The sequence below is a fragment of the Chelonoidis abingdonii genome, chromosome 8 (assembly GCF_003597395.2).
Source record: "Chelonoidis abingdonii isolate Lonesome George chromosome 8, CheloAbing_2.0, whole genome shotgun sequence".
Classification (NCBI taxonomy): domain Eukaryota; kingdom Metazoa; phylum Chordata; order Testudines; family Testudinidae; genus Chelonoidis; species Chelonoidis abingdonii.
In genome coordinates, this window is record NC_133776.1 from 16,305,532 (window position 1) to 16,322,527 (window position 16,996).

The 16,996-nt window shown below is 42.1% G+C and overlaps 1 protein-coding gene across 12 annotated transcripts in view; it reads left to right on the forward strand.

Moving 5' to 3' along the window:
• Nucleotides 1–5,004: 5,004 nt before the first annotated feature.
• TNIK (TRAF2 and NCK interacting kinase) overlaps nt 5,005–16,996 on the forward strand; it is a 317,025-nt gene continuing 305,033 nt past the window's right edge. For 8 of the 12 annotated variants that reach the window (XM_032783676.2, XM_075068391.1, XM_075068389.1 and 5 more), the window contains exon 1: nt 5,347–5,489. In XM_032783676.2, the coding sequence (XP_032639567.1) occupies nt 5,433–5,489 (57 nt within the window). In that variant the 5' untranslated portion in view covers nt 5,347–5,432. Of the gene's footprint in view, nt 5,490–16,996 lie in introns of all 12 variants that reach the window. The other 4 variants (XM_075068394.1, XM_075068396.1, XM_032783680.2 and 1 more) reach the window with 4 other exon arrangements.

The window sequence follows — 16,996 nt, forward strand, 5'->3', positions numbered from 1 at the left end:
ATATCTGTTGGTGAGAGAGACAACCTTTCAAGCTACATAGACCTCTTCTCCAGGTCTGGAAAAGGAACTCCCAGCATCATGCAAGGTGGAACAGATTGTCCAACATAAATAGTTTAAGCATAATGTCCTAGAACTGATCTGGCTACAGCTATGTTGGATTACCTTCAATTGAGGCATTTATAGGTAGGCTTGACACTCAGCTGTTAAGGGTGGCTTATTGGTAATGAAATCAATCTTTTCATGATGCAGAAGGCTGGTCTAAATGGTCTACTAGAGGCCCTTGCCCCTTCCAACTTCTTGTTTCCAGCTGGAGACCCCACAGGAGAGGTGTTGACACCTACTGGGAATTAGAGTAATTTCTATCAAGAGGCTTCAAGGTCAACACCCCATTGAGGTAACACCCAGCATTATTGTTGCAGGGCAGGTTGTATACATACTTAGTAAATAAACTTTGCATTCAAATGTTTTTCTACATAACCACAAGGGCTATATATATATGTAATGCAACATCCAGGCTCAGTCTGATCTCTGGTCAGTTTGGGAGTGATCTCACAAGCCCCGGACAGACTCCCAGCTTCAGAAGAAAGAATAGTCCCATCGATGTAGGCTACTAAAATGAAAATACATAGGGTGAAATCCTGGCCCCAGTAGAGTCAATGAGAGTTTTGCCTTTGACTTCAGGATGGCCAGGATTTCATTCATATACCATATGCTATGTGCTGTCCCATGATGCACTCCACTTCAACTCTGACTGTGGAGATCTATCAGAGTGTGAACTCTGCAGGGCTCACATCAGCATGAGAAGGGACAAGCAGATGATGTATCAATTAAAATGCATTTGGGAAGATCAACAGATGCAGGATGGACACAAGTAGCCATTAATTTCTGAGTATCTTGTAATGCAGCTGCGGCAGGAATCACGTTAGTTTGAAATCCAATTATTATCCATTTAATAGAGTATTAATATTTAAACACCCTTTAGTATGTTTTGGCAATGCCCTTTAACTACTGCATTTCATGTAAAAATGTTGGCCTAGATCCTCAGCTGGTGTAAATCAGCATAGTTCCATGGAAGTCAGTGTGGCAGTGCCAATTTACACCAACTGAAGATCTGGTCTAATAGTCATGGAATTCCTTTGAAAACAGTGAATCAGATGAATCTTTCTTACTTGCCCTACTAACAAAATATGTTAGTGGACAGGATATTGTCAGTCAATAGGCCCCAAATCTGACCTACCGTGCTTCCTTATTTCAGTCACTTTTTTTTTTTGCAAAGTCTAATTCAAAGCCTATTGAATTCAATTAGAATCTTATTAAGCAAATGTGTCCTGTTAACACGTCTATTTTAATATCTTAAAGCATTATTTAAATCATTATTTAATTTCAATCATTATTTTTTATAACTCAAATCATTTTTATAACTGAAACCACAATTTGAATCCCATCTTAGGACAAAATTGATTTATTATTCTTATTTATTATTAATATTTTTGCAGAATGAAATAGAAAATTCTCAATTCAGAAATTACAAAATATTTTGTTTCCAAATTTTTTAGTGAAACAAATCATTTTGATAGTCCTTGAAAATGTTTAATTTTGGTTTGTTGAACTGATCCAAAATGATTCATTTCAAATCAGTTCATTATTAAATTGCATTTCTGTATTTTAGTGCATTGCCTTATGGGAGCTGTAGTTCAGGAGCCTCAGGTTCCCATTTTCCACTGTAGACTAGGCTCCTTGTCTGTACTACAACCACCATGACACATCTACAATTATATAACTCCTATTACGTACCAGCTGTTTGGCGAGATGGAACTCTACTCTGTATCATGGGAGATGTAGTTCCTTAGTGAGCCCAGCCAATAGGATAGAATGGATGGCCAAACTACAGTTCCCATGAGGCATGCAACACAATAGGAAAATGCTGTTTAATGCTGAACTGATTAAAAACTGAAGAGTTTCTGGTCAGTTCAACAAAATGAAATATTATGATTCAAGTGAAGCTAACCCAAAATTAAATATTTCATTTCAATTTTCTTATGGAATATCAAAAATGTTCAGCAAAACTGAAATTTTTGGATGGAAAATTTTGATCTTGCAGAAACTGCATTTTCAATTAAAAAAAATCATTCAGATAGAAACTTCCTAGCTAGCTGAAGTTTCTGCTATCTGGATTCTATGTCCACTGCCACCAAGACATTATTTGTAGCACAGCTACAACAATCCTGAAGTCCTAAAGTGATCACAGATTTGGATATAATAAACACACACACACACAAATAGTAAAGTCATTTCTTTTCACAGAACAGCCTATCAACAGATGTTCATTATGACTGGAGCTGGATTTGCGCACTGAAGTGCATTGAAGCGATTGGAATTTTCACTACACTTCACTAGAAACTATCATAATTCAGTATATTTATTCTGGTATTGATATAAGTAGGCTCTCTGTATATTTACCATCTTCAAAGACAAATTATAGGCCTCAATTCTGCAAGTAACTCTGCCAGCATGGTAGCATCATATTGCTGCAGGTGTCCATGCTAGCAGGCCTGTGGAAGGATTAAGGCTTATATCTGTTAAAAAAATTATCTGTTTCATAAATTACACTTTATATTCTCTAAACTGAAAGAATATTAAAAATACACTTTGCTGCTTTCATTTCTCTCATCTAGAACAATGAAGACAGTAACACTGCTTTCATTTTTGTTTGTTGCTGACTTCTAGCCAATTTGGCTTTCAGGGTCCCATGTATTAGTACAATATTGCAATGTTTAGGTTACAACCAATATAAACATCACTTGGTTTAAAAAACAATTCCATTGTTTAAAAAAATGAGAGAAGCGTGGCAACAATTTGATTGTTCTGTGGTTTTGTAAAAGCTTTTGTCCCCATAATTTAAGATTTGAGTCAAATTAGATCCTTTAAATGTCAGCAGAGATTTATCTTTTTGTGATATGTTAATGATTTCCTTATTCTTGTATTGGAAACCTTGATACGAGCTCAACTATGCTTGCATCGCTGCACCACTAAGCAGCCTTTCAACCCTTATATTTCTGTGTAATTCAGTTACCTGAGACATTTGGCAGTTCAATTAAAAGAATTAGTTCTGCTTTGCACTTGGAATTTTCTAGGGGAAAATGCTCTGTCAGCACTGGGTGATGATGCTGTTGCTCCATTTCTCTGCCTGTATCAGTAATTCTTTGATCAGTTCTAATAATGATAATAAGACATTGATTCAGTTCAGTTCTAGGGCTCTGAACTTCCTTCCCTGCAGGGTATTCACTGTGCAGACAGCACAGTGACCGTGAACAGAAGGGACAAAGTGGGGTGGGTTAATGAGCTGCCCCTAGATCTGCGACTGGCTTATGATATCCTATTGCTTATGGGGAAATTTCAGTAGCTAGGCTCCGTTTTGCCTGGCTAGCCCACTGGCTACCTCTGCTTCCCAAATTACTCCTGGTAATAAGTGTGCTGAATCTCAGACTACAAAATCCTTTATGCACTAGCTGCAAGCATCAAGCCTTTCTGTCAATTGCATGATTGTTTGCTATTAAAAAGAAGTGCAAAGAGTATCTTAATCCAGGAAGCACAATTAACATCCAACTGCTCTTCTGTACACAGGCTATTGTGTGGCTGTATTGCCACTTCACAGATCTGCATTTTGTAAGATCCCCATACAAACCTGTGAAATTTGACAATCTCCCCAGTGAATCCTCCATAATATCCTTCCTGAGGCAACAAATACATGGAATGTACCAGGTTTGGGGGTGGTTAAGAATAACAAATAAGGAAAAAGGTAAAAGCTGGATCTTCCTGGATCCAATTGGATTCTGCTAGATTCTACGGCACTCAAAGTAGAGAACCAGTCTCGCTGCTTCTATGGAACCAAAAAGATCCAGTTGTTGACATCTCAGAGCAAGAGCACTGCAAAAAACAACAGATCTGATATCTGGATCCTATTGGTTCAAGACAATTTTTAGGTCTCAACCCCATATTGAATGGCATAGATAGAGAATTAAGTGTAGGCACTCCTTCTACACCTAACAATTCCAGGCCCTAATTCATTCTGGAACATGAGTCCTGCCAAAAACCTGGATTCATGCATCTGAATCTTGGCAATTTTTGGTCCCAGCCCCCAAATTGTATAAACCTAATATACCATATGTGGCTGCTCTTGCACCAGGATGTGTGAAATTCTGAATTATCTTGGTAAAGAAGGAATGGCAACATGTGTTGCCTATTTTAATGGTATAATTAGGGGGGTTGGCAAAAAATGGAAGGATCCAGCTGCTAAATATTTGTGGTGCTTTTCTGCAGAGATGGGTCTGGACTTTTGAAGTGGAATTTGGGGAGCTCCCATTCTCTATATGGCTGGTAGAATTCCTGGATTTGGAATTTAAATAGATCAGAATCTAGTGGGATCCATGTGCCACATACACATTTTTGCAGAGCTGCTGCATCAGTTTGCAGCTGGGCCTGGATTTTTTTTGGAGTCTCTACATTTTTTACCTCTCTATTTAGACAGTAAAACTTGGGGAAGTAGTGCTCAAAACTGACTAACTGCAGCAGGACCCAGGTAACCTGCATGTGTTTTCCCAGTGCTACTTGGCTGGGTTATATCAAGGATCAGGTTTTTCTCTTAAAGCAGGAACAGCTGCACTTCTTTTCAATTTTGATAGTACAATGGGCCAAAATTTGCCAAGATCCAGACAGAGCTAAGTGCCAGATCCGGGTTTTTGTGGTGCTCCAACTGTAGGAAGGATGTGGGTATGCGTTTGTGAGGGTGAGTGTTTTTTTTTCTTTTGAAGTGACAGGATCTATTACAATTGTTCTTTGTTTTGATGGTCCAATTTGAAGGTTGTAAGTCCACAAGTCAGCAGGGTCTAGGTCCAGGCAGTTTTTACCTTCACTCCTTTCCCCTGAACGATAATAGTGCAAAACACATGGCATGGAAATACTCCCTCTCTCCTGAGAGAAGGCAACACCCACTTTGTGACTCTCACTCCTCCCAGGAAGCCGTGATAGACACTTGTGTGGCTCTCTCTCCATCCGACTGGAGGAGTTGATGTGTCTCATTATAAGAGCAGCCAATGCAGCCGCCATCCACAGAAAAGCAGAAAGCATGTCCTATTTAAATACATCCACTCCCCAGCATCACCCTTAGCTTTGCACTGGCTTCACCCTCCCTACCAAAAGGATTGCAAAGGAAGATTTGCCCAGGCAGGCACCGTTTGCTGAGGGATTTTTGTTTTGTTGTGTTTTTTTTTGTTTGGTTGTGTTGTCTTTTTCCTTGGCGTGCCGTGGGGGTGTCTCGCATCCCGACCCCCCGCATAAGGAGAGGAGTGCAATAGACCCAGGTGGGGATCCACGCGGAAGATCGCAGCGTTTCGTTTATATTTTTGGTCAATTTCACCGGCAAAGAAGTAAACATGGCGAGTGATTCTCCGGCTCGGAGCCTGGATGAGATAGATCTCTCAGCCCTGAGGGTGAGCAAAAAAACCCCTACTCCTAATCCAACACCCCCCGCCCGTGTCTCGCCCCCCGCGCGCTTTGAGGCTTGGCATGGGATAAATTGGCTATTTTATGCAAGCGGGTGGCATTTATTCGGCTTTGCAAGCGTGATTCAGGCGCAGCTCTAGGCGCGCGCGCCCGCGCGCGTGTGTGTGTGTGTGTGTGAGACAGAGCCCCAGTGAGCGTGTGTGTGTGTGTGTGTGTGTGATGCTTTCTGGAGATCTAGGGGAAAATCAATAAATCTGCATAACTACGACCTGTCCCCCACCCCCTTCCCCGCCGTGCACGGAATAACTAGCCCAGGGTGAGCTGCGAGTCCATATTGCCCACGACGTGTTCGGTTGCCCCCCAGCGCTGTGTGTGTTCATCACGTAGCCTTCGATGGGGGTGGGATGTAGCTCACTCACCCCCGTCTGGTTGGTCGGTGTTTGTTTTGTGCATGGGGGGATGGGGGGTAAGTCCAGGCTTGCCCGGCCAGTGTTTCCTTTCCCACGTTGCTATTCGGCCAGCATCTGGCACGAAGCGAACCTGCTGCTGCAAGGTAGCGAGCCTGGAGCGGCTGGAGGGAGATGGGAACATGTCTGTGTCTCCCCCCTGCCCTGCTCTCTGCTGGGTCTCCGCCGTGTGGGCTCTGCGGCTCTGCTCCACCTGGGAGAAGTGTGACATTTCCTTTCATCTGGGTTCAACCAGGTGACGGAGACATTGGCTTGAATTAAAGCGCGCACACACACAGCCAGACGCAAACAAACCCTGGCCAGGGAGGATGTGGCTTTTCATTTCTTTTTGTCCTCAGATATGTGGTAATTCTTACAGCAGCAGTTACCCTGCTGATCTGCATGCCCTTCCGTGGGGCCTGGCTCAGCTGCTGCCTCTCCCCTGTATGGGGGGGCAGGGGGAGACATAGAGTCCATTTTGAGGTTGTTGTGAAATTAGAACATAATGAGCTCTTAATGATTTCCCTCCTCACCTCCATTGCCCCCAGGAGAATGGGATGCACCTTTCCTTGTCACTCTCAGCAGGCAGTGCAGTGTCTTCTGGAGCTTGATTAAAGATTGCATACACACCTGTGTGTGTGTGTGTGTATTTTTATACACACGAGTTATCACTAGAACGGAATCAATGTTGGCTACTAACGTAGATGTGGTGGGTGGGCATCGGAGTGTGTAAGGTCACACCTTGTGGTACAGCACATTGTTACACGCTGATGCTAATTCCTGGCAGAGTGTGTGTGTGTGTGTCCTCATCTGTTTTCATTAGCTACCCCCCCCCACTTTTTTAAAGATAAAGCTCTTATTTTTATTTAAAGGGTACCATTTAGATGTATAGTTTACCAAATATGGCAGCCATCAATTTCTTTGTGACCTGATGTTTTTCCTCCTGTTTCCGTAACTTTTATTTTCTTCCATCCTTTTGGTTCTAAGAATATATTGCTGATTTCAGCTATTAGTCACTTAAAGGAGTCGTAACTAACATGGTGTTGAAATTCCAGTCTGAAAGCTCATTCTTGCTTTATTACAGCAAGACAGCTTATTCCACTGTCGGCACTGACTTTTTCAAAAAATAAAATTAAAAGCAGCATCCACTGAAAACTTTCAAGAGTGTAGTGTTAGAAATATTATTTGCTTCAGTGGAAACAAGATTCCCATTTAATTCATTTGCCTCACTTTCTTGCTGAATAAGGGTGTAACTGTAAATGATTGCTCAGCAGTACAAGGTGTGGACAAGATTGGAATATCAGGACCGTATATTTTAAAAATAAACATTTAGGTCCAATTCACCTCTCACTTATGCTGGTGAATATCGGGAGAAGTGTGATTGGCCATAACACCAATGTAAAGCAAATATAATTTGAGAGAAGAATCAGCTCCTACATAACTGTTTTGTTTGTTTGTTCTCAAGGAACATCAGCAGTTTAATGTCATCATAACACTTATTTTAAGAATTTCCATAACACTTAAGGACCTGAGTGTTTTACAGTTATGTTGTCATATTTTTGTTTGTGTATGTGTTTTTTTTTTTTGAATGGCAGCTCTTGTGCAAGATATATTCTGTCCAAAATAACTGATATTCTTTTAGCCTCTGAGCAGGACTGAGTTTCCATTTAAAAAAAAGATTCCAGAAATGGAGATATGAAATCCTCTACTGAAACTGCATTCATTTTGCCTCTTGCTATGCACTCTTTCCATGGCATTGTGCTCCTGTCCCCAGATTAAAAAAAAAAAAAATGCAACCAAACCCCCTGCCTCTATTAATTTGGTCAGCCACAGGATCTGTTGGCTTGGATTAATGGTAGATCTGCCTGAACAGTATCCAGATATTGAGTCTCTTCATGCTGCCAGTTTAAACCCCTGAAGAATGGTTGGTGCTAATGTTGACTGGTGGGGAAGGAGAGTGTACGAGAAAACAAAGGGCACGCTGTGAATCTTCACATACCAAAGTGAAGATAATCTGTCCAGAGCTCCCAAAATTAAGAGACATATATTGGGTAGGAGAAAAACCTACTTGTATCTACTACATTAGTTAAATTACTCAAGAACAGTTAATCTATGTGAACATTTGACCCTGCGTGACTGACGCTCCAAGGCCGGCAAGACCTAGGGTGAACCTAGGGTCTGGCTCAGAAGTAGCCCTTAGCATTAGGGATCAACTTTTTCTCAACACCCAGCTGTAAAGAATAGATGTCATTAGTTCATTTGGGCCCAAACTTCATTTTCTAATGCTTTTCTCACCACTGTACATGGCACACATTTCCTGGGCATAGCAGACATTTCCTGGCTATGCACAAAATCCAAAGAATACCAGACACTGAATAATTTAAATGGGAGAGGCCTGTTATGGCACTTTCATTTCAATTATTCAAGTTGAACAAAAATTGGGTCCCTAATTTGTTGAGGAATAGATCTTCTAAACTAACCTCAGGTAGCACTTAGAAGGTTATTCAGCTGATCCCTTGAGGAGTTTCAATCATTCTGCAGTGTCTGAATCAGAAATCAATAGTAAATTTGCTGCCAGAACACAAAACATGTCAGAGAGGAGTAATTTCATAAGGCTCACACAATTTACAAAATTAGGAAAAGGCTGCGTGGCTGCAGCTTTGTAAATATGTGTGTCTGGGTGGAGGAAACATTGTTCATTGCTCTACATGTCTGAAATAGTGAGAAATAGCTATTAAAAATGTTCTAAGCCAGAAGCAGCCAGCCGTTCAAAGCCAGGTTGATATAACAGTTATATCAACAAAATAGGAAAAACTAAAAGAAATGCTTATGAAACAGATCACTGTGTTTGATTCAACTGAAATTTTGGTTTTTGTAAACGTGCTGATGAGAAAGAGAACACAATGCACAGAAAATATGCCTATTAATAAGCAGTCAAGCAAACTTACACTGTGCTGAGTCTTTATCATGAGGTTAGCAGCAGAGAATCCTGTGGCATCTTATAGACTAACAGATGTTTTGGAGCATGAGCTTTCGTGGGTGAATACCCACTTTGTCAGATGCATGAGGTTGTCATCTTTCTTTCTTCTGGTTTCCTTTTCTCTCAAGTAATAGGGGTCTATTCGACACTTCCATGGAATTAAAGTAGGGTGTGCAGTTAAATATTGAACATGGTTTGAATAAAACCAAGAGTCCTGCAGACCTTTTTTCACGCAAGCAGGTTTTAGTGGCCTGTGTATTCCCACTGACTGTTTGCCTGAGCAGGAATTTGCAGAATTGGACTATAAACTGACATTAATAAATGCCATTTAAAAAAAATAATAATTTTTTTTCCACATTGATATTTATGCCAACCAAAGATTGGGCCACCACAGTAGCGTGTGTATGTGGAACAAAGGTCTGAAGCAATGAAAAATTATGCATTGAGGTGTGACCTGCTTAAAAGGCATGGATCGATGCACCTGGTAAGCATATTTAGTGCCCAGTTCTGCCTTCTTCGCTGTCTGTCTCCATCAGTCATTTTATACAGTGCTCATCATCATGATATCTGTGTGCCTTGGCTTCAACAGGGAAATCTGAGGGCACAAGAAAAGGCAGAATGAGGCCTTACAAGTTGGAAGAATTCTGGAAATATTGATCATTCAGAAGGCTGATGCATATTGTTAATGTTACAGAAAACTGTAAGTTAAGATGGTGAAGATGCCTAAGATCTGGTAGCACCACATATTACACTGACATGAGGATTAGACAAATAACAAAATAATGTTCTTTTGTACTGGGTTGGAAGATATTATTTTATATTTTTGCCAGTCCTTTGGACCTGCTTAATAGCGGAATGAGTTGAATTGGCTTGGCTGTTAGCAGAATAATGTTCAGTATCAGGAATAGTGCAGACTGTTGAGATACACTTTAAATAGGGGGCTTTTTTTAGAATAAAAATGAGGATTTAGTAACTGGAGCTCCAATAGGACATTTTTTTGCTACTGTTAAATTCACAATATGTTGTAAATCCAACATATAATAATTCTCTGTCTGTAAGGTTCTTAAAGATTTTTTTTTTCTCTTTAAGAGGTTTTATAACCTGCTTCTCTTTAGTGGGGTCCCAGATCTCTGGCTTGAGCCCAAACCTCTACACTCCAGTTTTACAGCGCTGAGCCCGAGTCAGCTGACACAGGAAAGCCATAGGTGTTCTATTGCTTTGCAGACATACCCATAGACTTTAGGGCCAGAAGGGACCACCATGATCGCTTAGGCTGAGCTGCTGTACATTTCAGGCCTTAGAACTTTACCCACCCACTCCTGTAATAGGCCCATAACTTCTGGCTGTGTTGGTTAAGTTCTCTTACCTTAATTTAAAGGCCTCAAGTTACAGAAGATCCATCATTTTACTCTAGTTCAGACCAGCAAGTGACCTGTGCACAGAGGAAGGCGAACCACCCACTGCCTGAGTCTCTGCCAGTCTGACCTGGGGGAAAATTCCTTCCCAACCACAAACATGGTGATCAGTCAGAGACCCTGAGCATGTGGGCCAGACAAACGGACCAGATACCTGGGAAAGAATTCTCTATATTAACATAGAACCCTCTCCTTCTAGTGTCTCATCTCTGGCCATTGGAGACATTTGCTAATGCCATATGCCATTGTAGGCAATCTCATCATACCATCCCTTCCATAAACTTATCAAGCTCTGTCTTGAAATAATGTTAGTGTTTTTGCTCCCACTACTCCCCTTGGAAGGCTGATTCAGTACTTTACTCCTTTGTCTAATTATGAGCCTAATTTTTTTGATGGCCAGTTTATTCTCCATTTATTTATTATCCATTTATTCTCGTGCTAGCATTGGCTCTTAACTAAAATAACTCCTCTTCCTCCTCTGATGTATTTTTAGAGAGCAATCATATCTCCCCTGAGCTTTTGTTTTGTTAAACTAAACAAGACAAGCTCCTTAAGTTTCCTTTTGTAAGTCAGGGTCTCCATTCCTCTGATCATCTTAGTAGCCCTTCTCTGCACCTGTTTCAGTTTGAATTTATCTTTCTTAAACATAGGAGACCTGAATTGCACACAGTGTTCCAGATGAGGTATCACCAGTGTGTTGTATAATGGTAATAACACATCCCTGTCTCTACTGGCAATATCTAGCCTAATGTGTCCTTGGTGCATTAACAGCCTCTTTCATGGCTGCATCACATCACTGGCTCAGAGTTATCCTGTGATTGACCAATATACCCAAGTCTTTCTCCTCGTCTGTCTCTTCCAACTATAGTCCCCAACTTATAGCAAAAAATCTTGTTCTTAGTCTCTAAGTTCATGACTTTCCATTTTGTACTATTAAATTTCATCGCATTCTGTTACGCAGTTTTCAAGGTTGTCCAGTCTTGCATGATATTCTGGTCCTCCTCTGTACTGGCTTTACCTCCCAGCTTTGTGTCATCTGCAAACTTTATTGGCACACTCCCACTTTTTGTGTGAAGGTCATTAACAAAAATGTTAAATAAGATCTGTCCCAAGACCCGATCATCTTTGAGGAACTACACTAGTAATCTCCCTCCAGCCTGACTGTGGCAGCATGTCACTTCTCAATACAACAGATTTCAATGCCCCAGAGCTTAGTTCTTCAAACATGTATGTTAGCAGGATTGAGACCCAAGACTGCCAATGGTTGCCATAGCTTGATCAGCTATTGCCTAATCCGTCTTGAATCACTGTTTCTCAGCCACTTGTGTGTGAAAGTTGCTCTAGAAAAACAAATCCTATTCTTTCATCACTTTGAGAGCTGGTGATTGCACAGCTGTGCCTTGTCTGACTAGTTTTGGCATGCCTGAATTTAACATGCTTAGGTACACTTTGTTCTTATATGTGATTTAAGCAACAAGGACCACATAGCAACCCTTCATTAGTAAGAGAAGGAGCCGCTGGGGTGGATAAGGAGAAGGGGCTTGTGGAAAATAGAAGGCACTTAACAGCTGTTCCTTGCCTAATTGGTAAAGGAGCCTGTGTGGGTCCTTATTTCATTATAAATCAAGAACAGTCTGAAAGCAAATCCCTGAATCTGAACATTGCGGACTCTGGGGTGTTTGAAAGCCAGATCTGGATTTACAGCTTGAGCTCCTCTCTCTGATAAACCTGCTGCTAGAGAGCAGCGGGTATTGTTTCTCTCTTTTTTGTGAAAGGTTGATGTCATTTTCCTCCATGCCTCTATTTCTGGAAGCTCACTTTTAGACTCCTGAACGAGGCTTGGCTTCCAAAAAGTGCTGAGCACCCATCCTCTGGAGATTGGGTCTCTTTAATGTGCATGATGTTGGGGGGGGGGGGGGAAACTCACTTGTCACTTTGGAAACTCTTGGTCTTAGGGTTGGCTCCAGGGGAAGACACTAGAGTGAGTAGTAGTGATATTGGCTGACTTGTGTAGAACGGGATGAAATGCAACGGTGTCACTGTTTATTGCCTCCGTAGAACAGTGATATTTGTTGACCATTTGTTTGCATTAGCTGATCTTGATTAAGATATGAGCCTCTTGGCACTAGTAAGAATACTGGCATCGTATTGTTACTAGTATTTCATCAGGTTTATTATTATCGTTGCAATACTCTCATCAGGCTGATAACACAGGATATATCACATAAAGTAAAAATCTGCTAAAAACGCTGAGAACGCTCCAAACGTATGAACAGCTACTAATACATCATGCATTTCAGCTAAGTGTTGGAGTGGTGATCTGGGAGGGAGCCCCTGGTTAAAATTCTGTCATCAAATTGAAGGGAGGTTTGGGGTGATTTTCCTGAGTCCAAGTATCTTCTTTCTAGATACTACTAGATCAACTCTACTAGAGATGACTTTATCCTTAAAGCTTATATAAATACTTTGAAGAACAGTGTTGTTGTGGTGCCTTTGTACAATATGCTACAGTTCAAAATGTCAGGTGTTTACTTTGGGGAGAAAAAAAATCCTGGGGAACAACACACTCAACAAGGTTTTCATCATCATCATCCGTTCTACATGACACAAGCAGAAGAATATTCTGTACTGTCAGACGTAGTGGGTATTCACCCACGAAAGCTTGTGCTCCAATACTTCTGTTAGTCTATAAGGTGCCACAGGACTCTTGGTTGCTGTCAATATACTGTGTATCTTTCAGACTCTTGGGTATACATTTTTCCAGCACATGCACATAATGTGTTTTGAGCCTCAATCAGGAAAGCCCATGAGCACGTGCTTAAAGTTAACGTGCTTAAATGCTTCTAAGTGGTGATGTTTTTCTGAATTGGCCTATGTTTAGTCATGTTTTTGCCACACTCTTTGGTTAGGGTTCTAATGAGAGTTTTTGGTTAAAAGGGAAACAAAAGAAAGCGATCTCCACTGCTTCTCCTTTCTGCCTTCCAATATATGAGGTTTATTGAATGCCAGGGACTGGTGGATTTTGTTTAAAACATTGGCTACCCTTAAATTGGCACTGATATAATCTATTCCTGTAAGTCCTGAATCTTAGCAAATTTCTCCCCTTCCTCCCCCTTCCGTGAGTGAGGTGATGAAGAACATAATCTCATGAGTATTTTGAAATCTGATGTTGATATTTATTTGACACTTCAGACTTAAAAGCAAAACAGCCTAGTGATGATTGAATATGACAGACACTTTACTATTGGGGAATGGTATACTAAGTATCACTGACTAGTACCTCTCCTCTGTAACCCTGCATATCTTCTGTGTACCAAATAAACACTGTGTAAATGCAAGTAAGTAGTAGTTGGTTGAAATGCTCTTGGATTCTTGAATTCTGGATTTGTCACCATTAGGGTTCATCCATTTCCTGCCAATGGTCTCATGAGTCTCTCTCTTCCTTTCTTGTGGCCAAATCATATTCCTTTAGAGCAGTGCTCTTCAACCTTTTTTCGACCAAGATTAGTTTTTGAATCTAAGGGCAACCCAGGATCTACCGCACCCTGGGTTGGGGCAGAGTGTTGGGGTGTAGGAGGGGGTATGGCTCTGGGAGGGGGCTCAGGGTGGGGCTTGAGGTGCAGGAGGGGATATGGGGCGTTGGCTCAGGGATGAGGTTTGGGGTGCAGCCTACCGCTGGGCAGCACTTACCTCTGGCATCTCCTGGTTGGCGGCGGTCAGAGTGAGGCTAAGGTAGGCTCCCTGCCTATCCCGGCCCCACACTGCTCCCGGAAGGGGCCAAGGCGCCCCTGGGGGGGTGCAGAGGGCGCACAGCTTTCTGCGCTGCCCCTCTCTGCAAGCACCACCCCTGCAGCTCTCCTGGCCAATAGGAGCTGCAGAGGCAGTGCTTGCAGGCAGGAGTAGCACGTGGAGGGAGACCATTGTCCACCCACCCGCAGGGCCACTCTGGCCACTTCCGGGAGCTACATAAGGCTGGGGAAGGCAGGGAGCGTGCCTTAGCGGCAGTCACACTGCACCACTGGAAATCACAATTGACTGGGAGATCCTCTAGGATCAACCAGTTGATTGCGATCGACCGGTTGGTGACCACTGCTTTAGAGACTTGTCATGTTAAAAAAACATGGCGAAGAAATATCTGCTGCTGTAGGGCCTTGACCTCTGCTCTAGTCAACTGTCAAGACAACTGTGGGTTGTTTTGTTTTTAAACTACAGAATATGGCACAAACCCAGCAAGGCACTTACTTAAATCTGCTCAAGCACATGCTTAACTTTAAGTATGTGCTTAAAGTGTTTGGCTTGGTTGGGGCCTAAGGATGGTAAAAGTAACTCTTAAAAAAAGGCATTTCAATGGAAAAGGCAGTCGGTACATCAGATTACACCTTTTATACACACGCAGGGGCAAATGGTCAGCATAGACCCTGTAATTTCTATATAAAGGCGTTCAGCTACCAAACTACATTAAATGTAGTGAGTAGAACAGGTGGTTAGGAGTAACCGTGATCTCCATTTGAACTGACTGTAAATGTATTGACAAGTCACCCACGTGCTTCCAAGGAATAGATGCACTTGAAAGTTACTGTATCCAGGACCATGATGCACGGACAATGCAATCCCAACTTCAACTTGCAAACTCTAAGATGCTCTTTGAAAATCCTTCCCTGACAATCGGATTTGAATTTTAAATTACTCTGCTTGATACCTGAAGACCAAGGGCAAAATATTGATCGCCATTCTGACTTCCACAGACTTAAAATATAAACAAGGAGCTTCTAAAACAATCTTATTAGATTTCACACAGTTCTACCTCAAGGGAAACTAGGAATAATGGGCAAATAGGTAACTTGGCATGGAGGTGGGGAAAAATACAGTTTGATGCAATTTGTAACATCACAGTCGTGACAATCAGCAGTAGCCATGAAAGTGAGCAAGGGAGGACTCCACTCCCATTTGGTATGATATAGAGCATCATACCAACCTGTCCTTGATTCTGTTGTATTATAAATGTATTACATTTTGAAGAGCTTGCTTTTAGAGAGTTGAAATTACAGTAGTATCTAGCACCTATAACACTTACCTTCCTTTGGAGAGCTGCGGATGGAGACCGGCTTTCTCCCCATTTTATAGATGTGAAAATTGAAAAAAACGAAAACAAAACCTGTGGCAGTGAGTCTCAAAGCCTGCACCTACAGACTGGGGCTTGGGCTATGAAATAGCAGCATAGATGCTTCTGCTCAGACTCTGAGAACCACCCCCTTGCTGGGTTTCAGAGCCTGAGTGGGAACAACTATGCTGCTATTTTTAGTACTGTAGTGTGAGCCTGAAGACCTGGGCTCTGAGACATGCTGCGGTGGTGCTTAGACGTATCCTGAGATGTGAAGCGATATGTTCACGGTCACACAATAGGCTAGTGATACAGCTGGGACTAGAACCTAGGGCTCATGATGTTTAGCACATCACCCTCTCCCTTGGACTACACTGGCTTGCTGCACTTAGAGAAGCCTCAATCATTTCAAGCTCAGTTATATGAAGAGCTGCATTTAGTAGTTGTACAGCTTGTAGCCTTTGATTTCCCTCCCCCCCCGCCATCTCCCTCCCTTCTCCTTTTGTTGCTCTGAACTATGCCTGCATATTGAAACTGCTTGAGACTAGATCAGGCAGCAGATGCAATGAGCTTTGACATTCTGCACCGAAAAGGCTTCTGATTGCAGAGGCAGAATTGTCTAAAGAACATTTAGGAAATGGCAAAACTTTTCTTTTCCAGCACTAATTGGAGGATTAATCCTGAGGGAGGGGCTCATTGCCCTCAATTTCCCAACAGGGTGCTCCACTTCTTGTGAGACTGTGCCCTGGCTTTTTGCTTTGGTACCCAAAGAGTTTGGCTAATTGCCTGTTTTAAAAGGGGAAGGAAGCATCTGAAGTTGGGGGGGAAAAAGTGTTTAACAAAGAGATTTAATCGTGATTCACTTACAACTTTCTGCACTCCTGATTTTACTGTTTTAAATGGCGAACACTTCCAGAGTGGAGAAAGGCTCCTATCTTTCAGTCCAGAATGATCTTTCTGATATTACTAATTTGCCCCACATACTCACTCGGCCACACCCCTGAAGTTCCAGGTGTGTGTTAGTAATAATCATCATCAATGTAGGTGATAAAATAAGGCAGCCAGCACTATAGTATCCAGGTGGATTTCATATGGCAAGAGCAAACAGTATTTCTTCCCTACAGAAGAGGTGAGCAGACCTGATGTTGAAGCAATTGCCCAGCACAAAACTAACTAGCTACCATTGTTGCTTTATGGAAGAACGAAACTAAGGGTACGTCTACACTGCACGATTATTTCGAATTAGCTTAAACCGATATTACAAAACAGATCTAATAAAATCGGTTTAGCGCGTCCACAGTGGGATCACGAAATCGATTGTTTGCGTCCATGGTCCAAAGCTACCATCGATTTCAGGAGCGGCGCACTGTGGGTAGCTGTTCCTCAGCTATCCCATAGTTCCCACTTCCGTGTTGAGAGCACAGTGCCTGATGGGGCAGACACAGCCGGGTGGTGCTGGGTACGCCTCACCCTCCTTTGTGAAGGCAGCAGACAACCTTGGCGCCTTTTCGCGGAGTGCATTGAGCAACGCCTATAGCACAGCCAATCATGG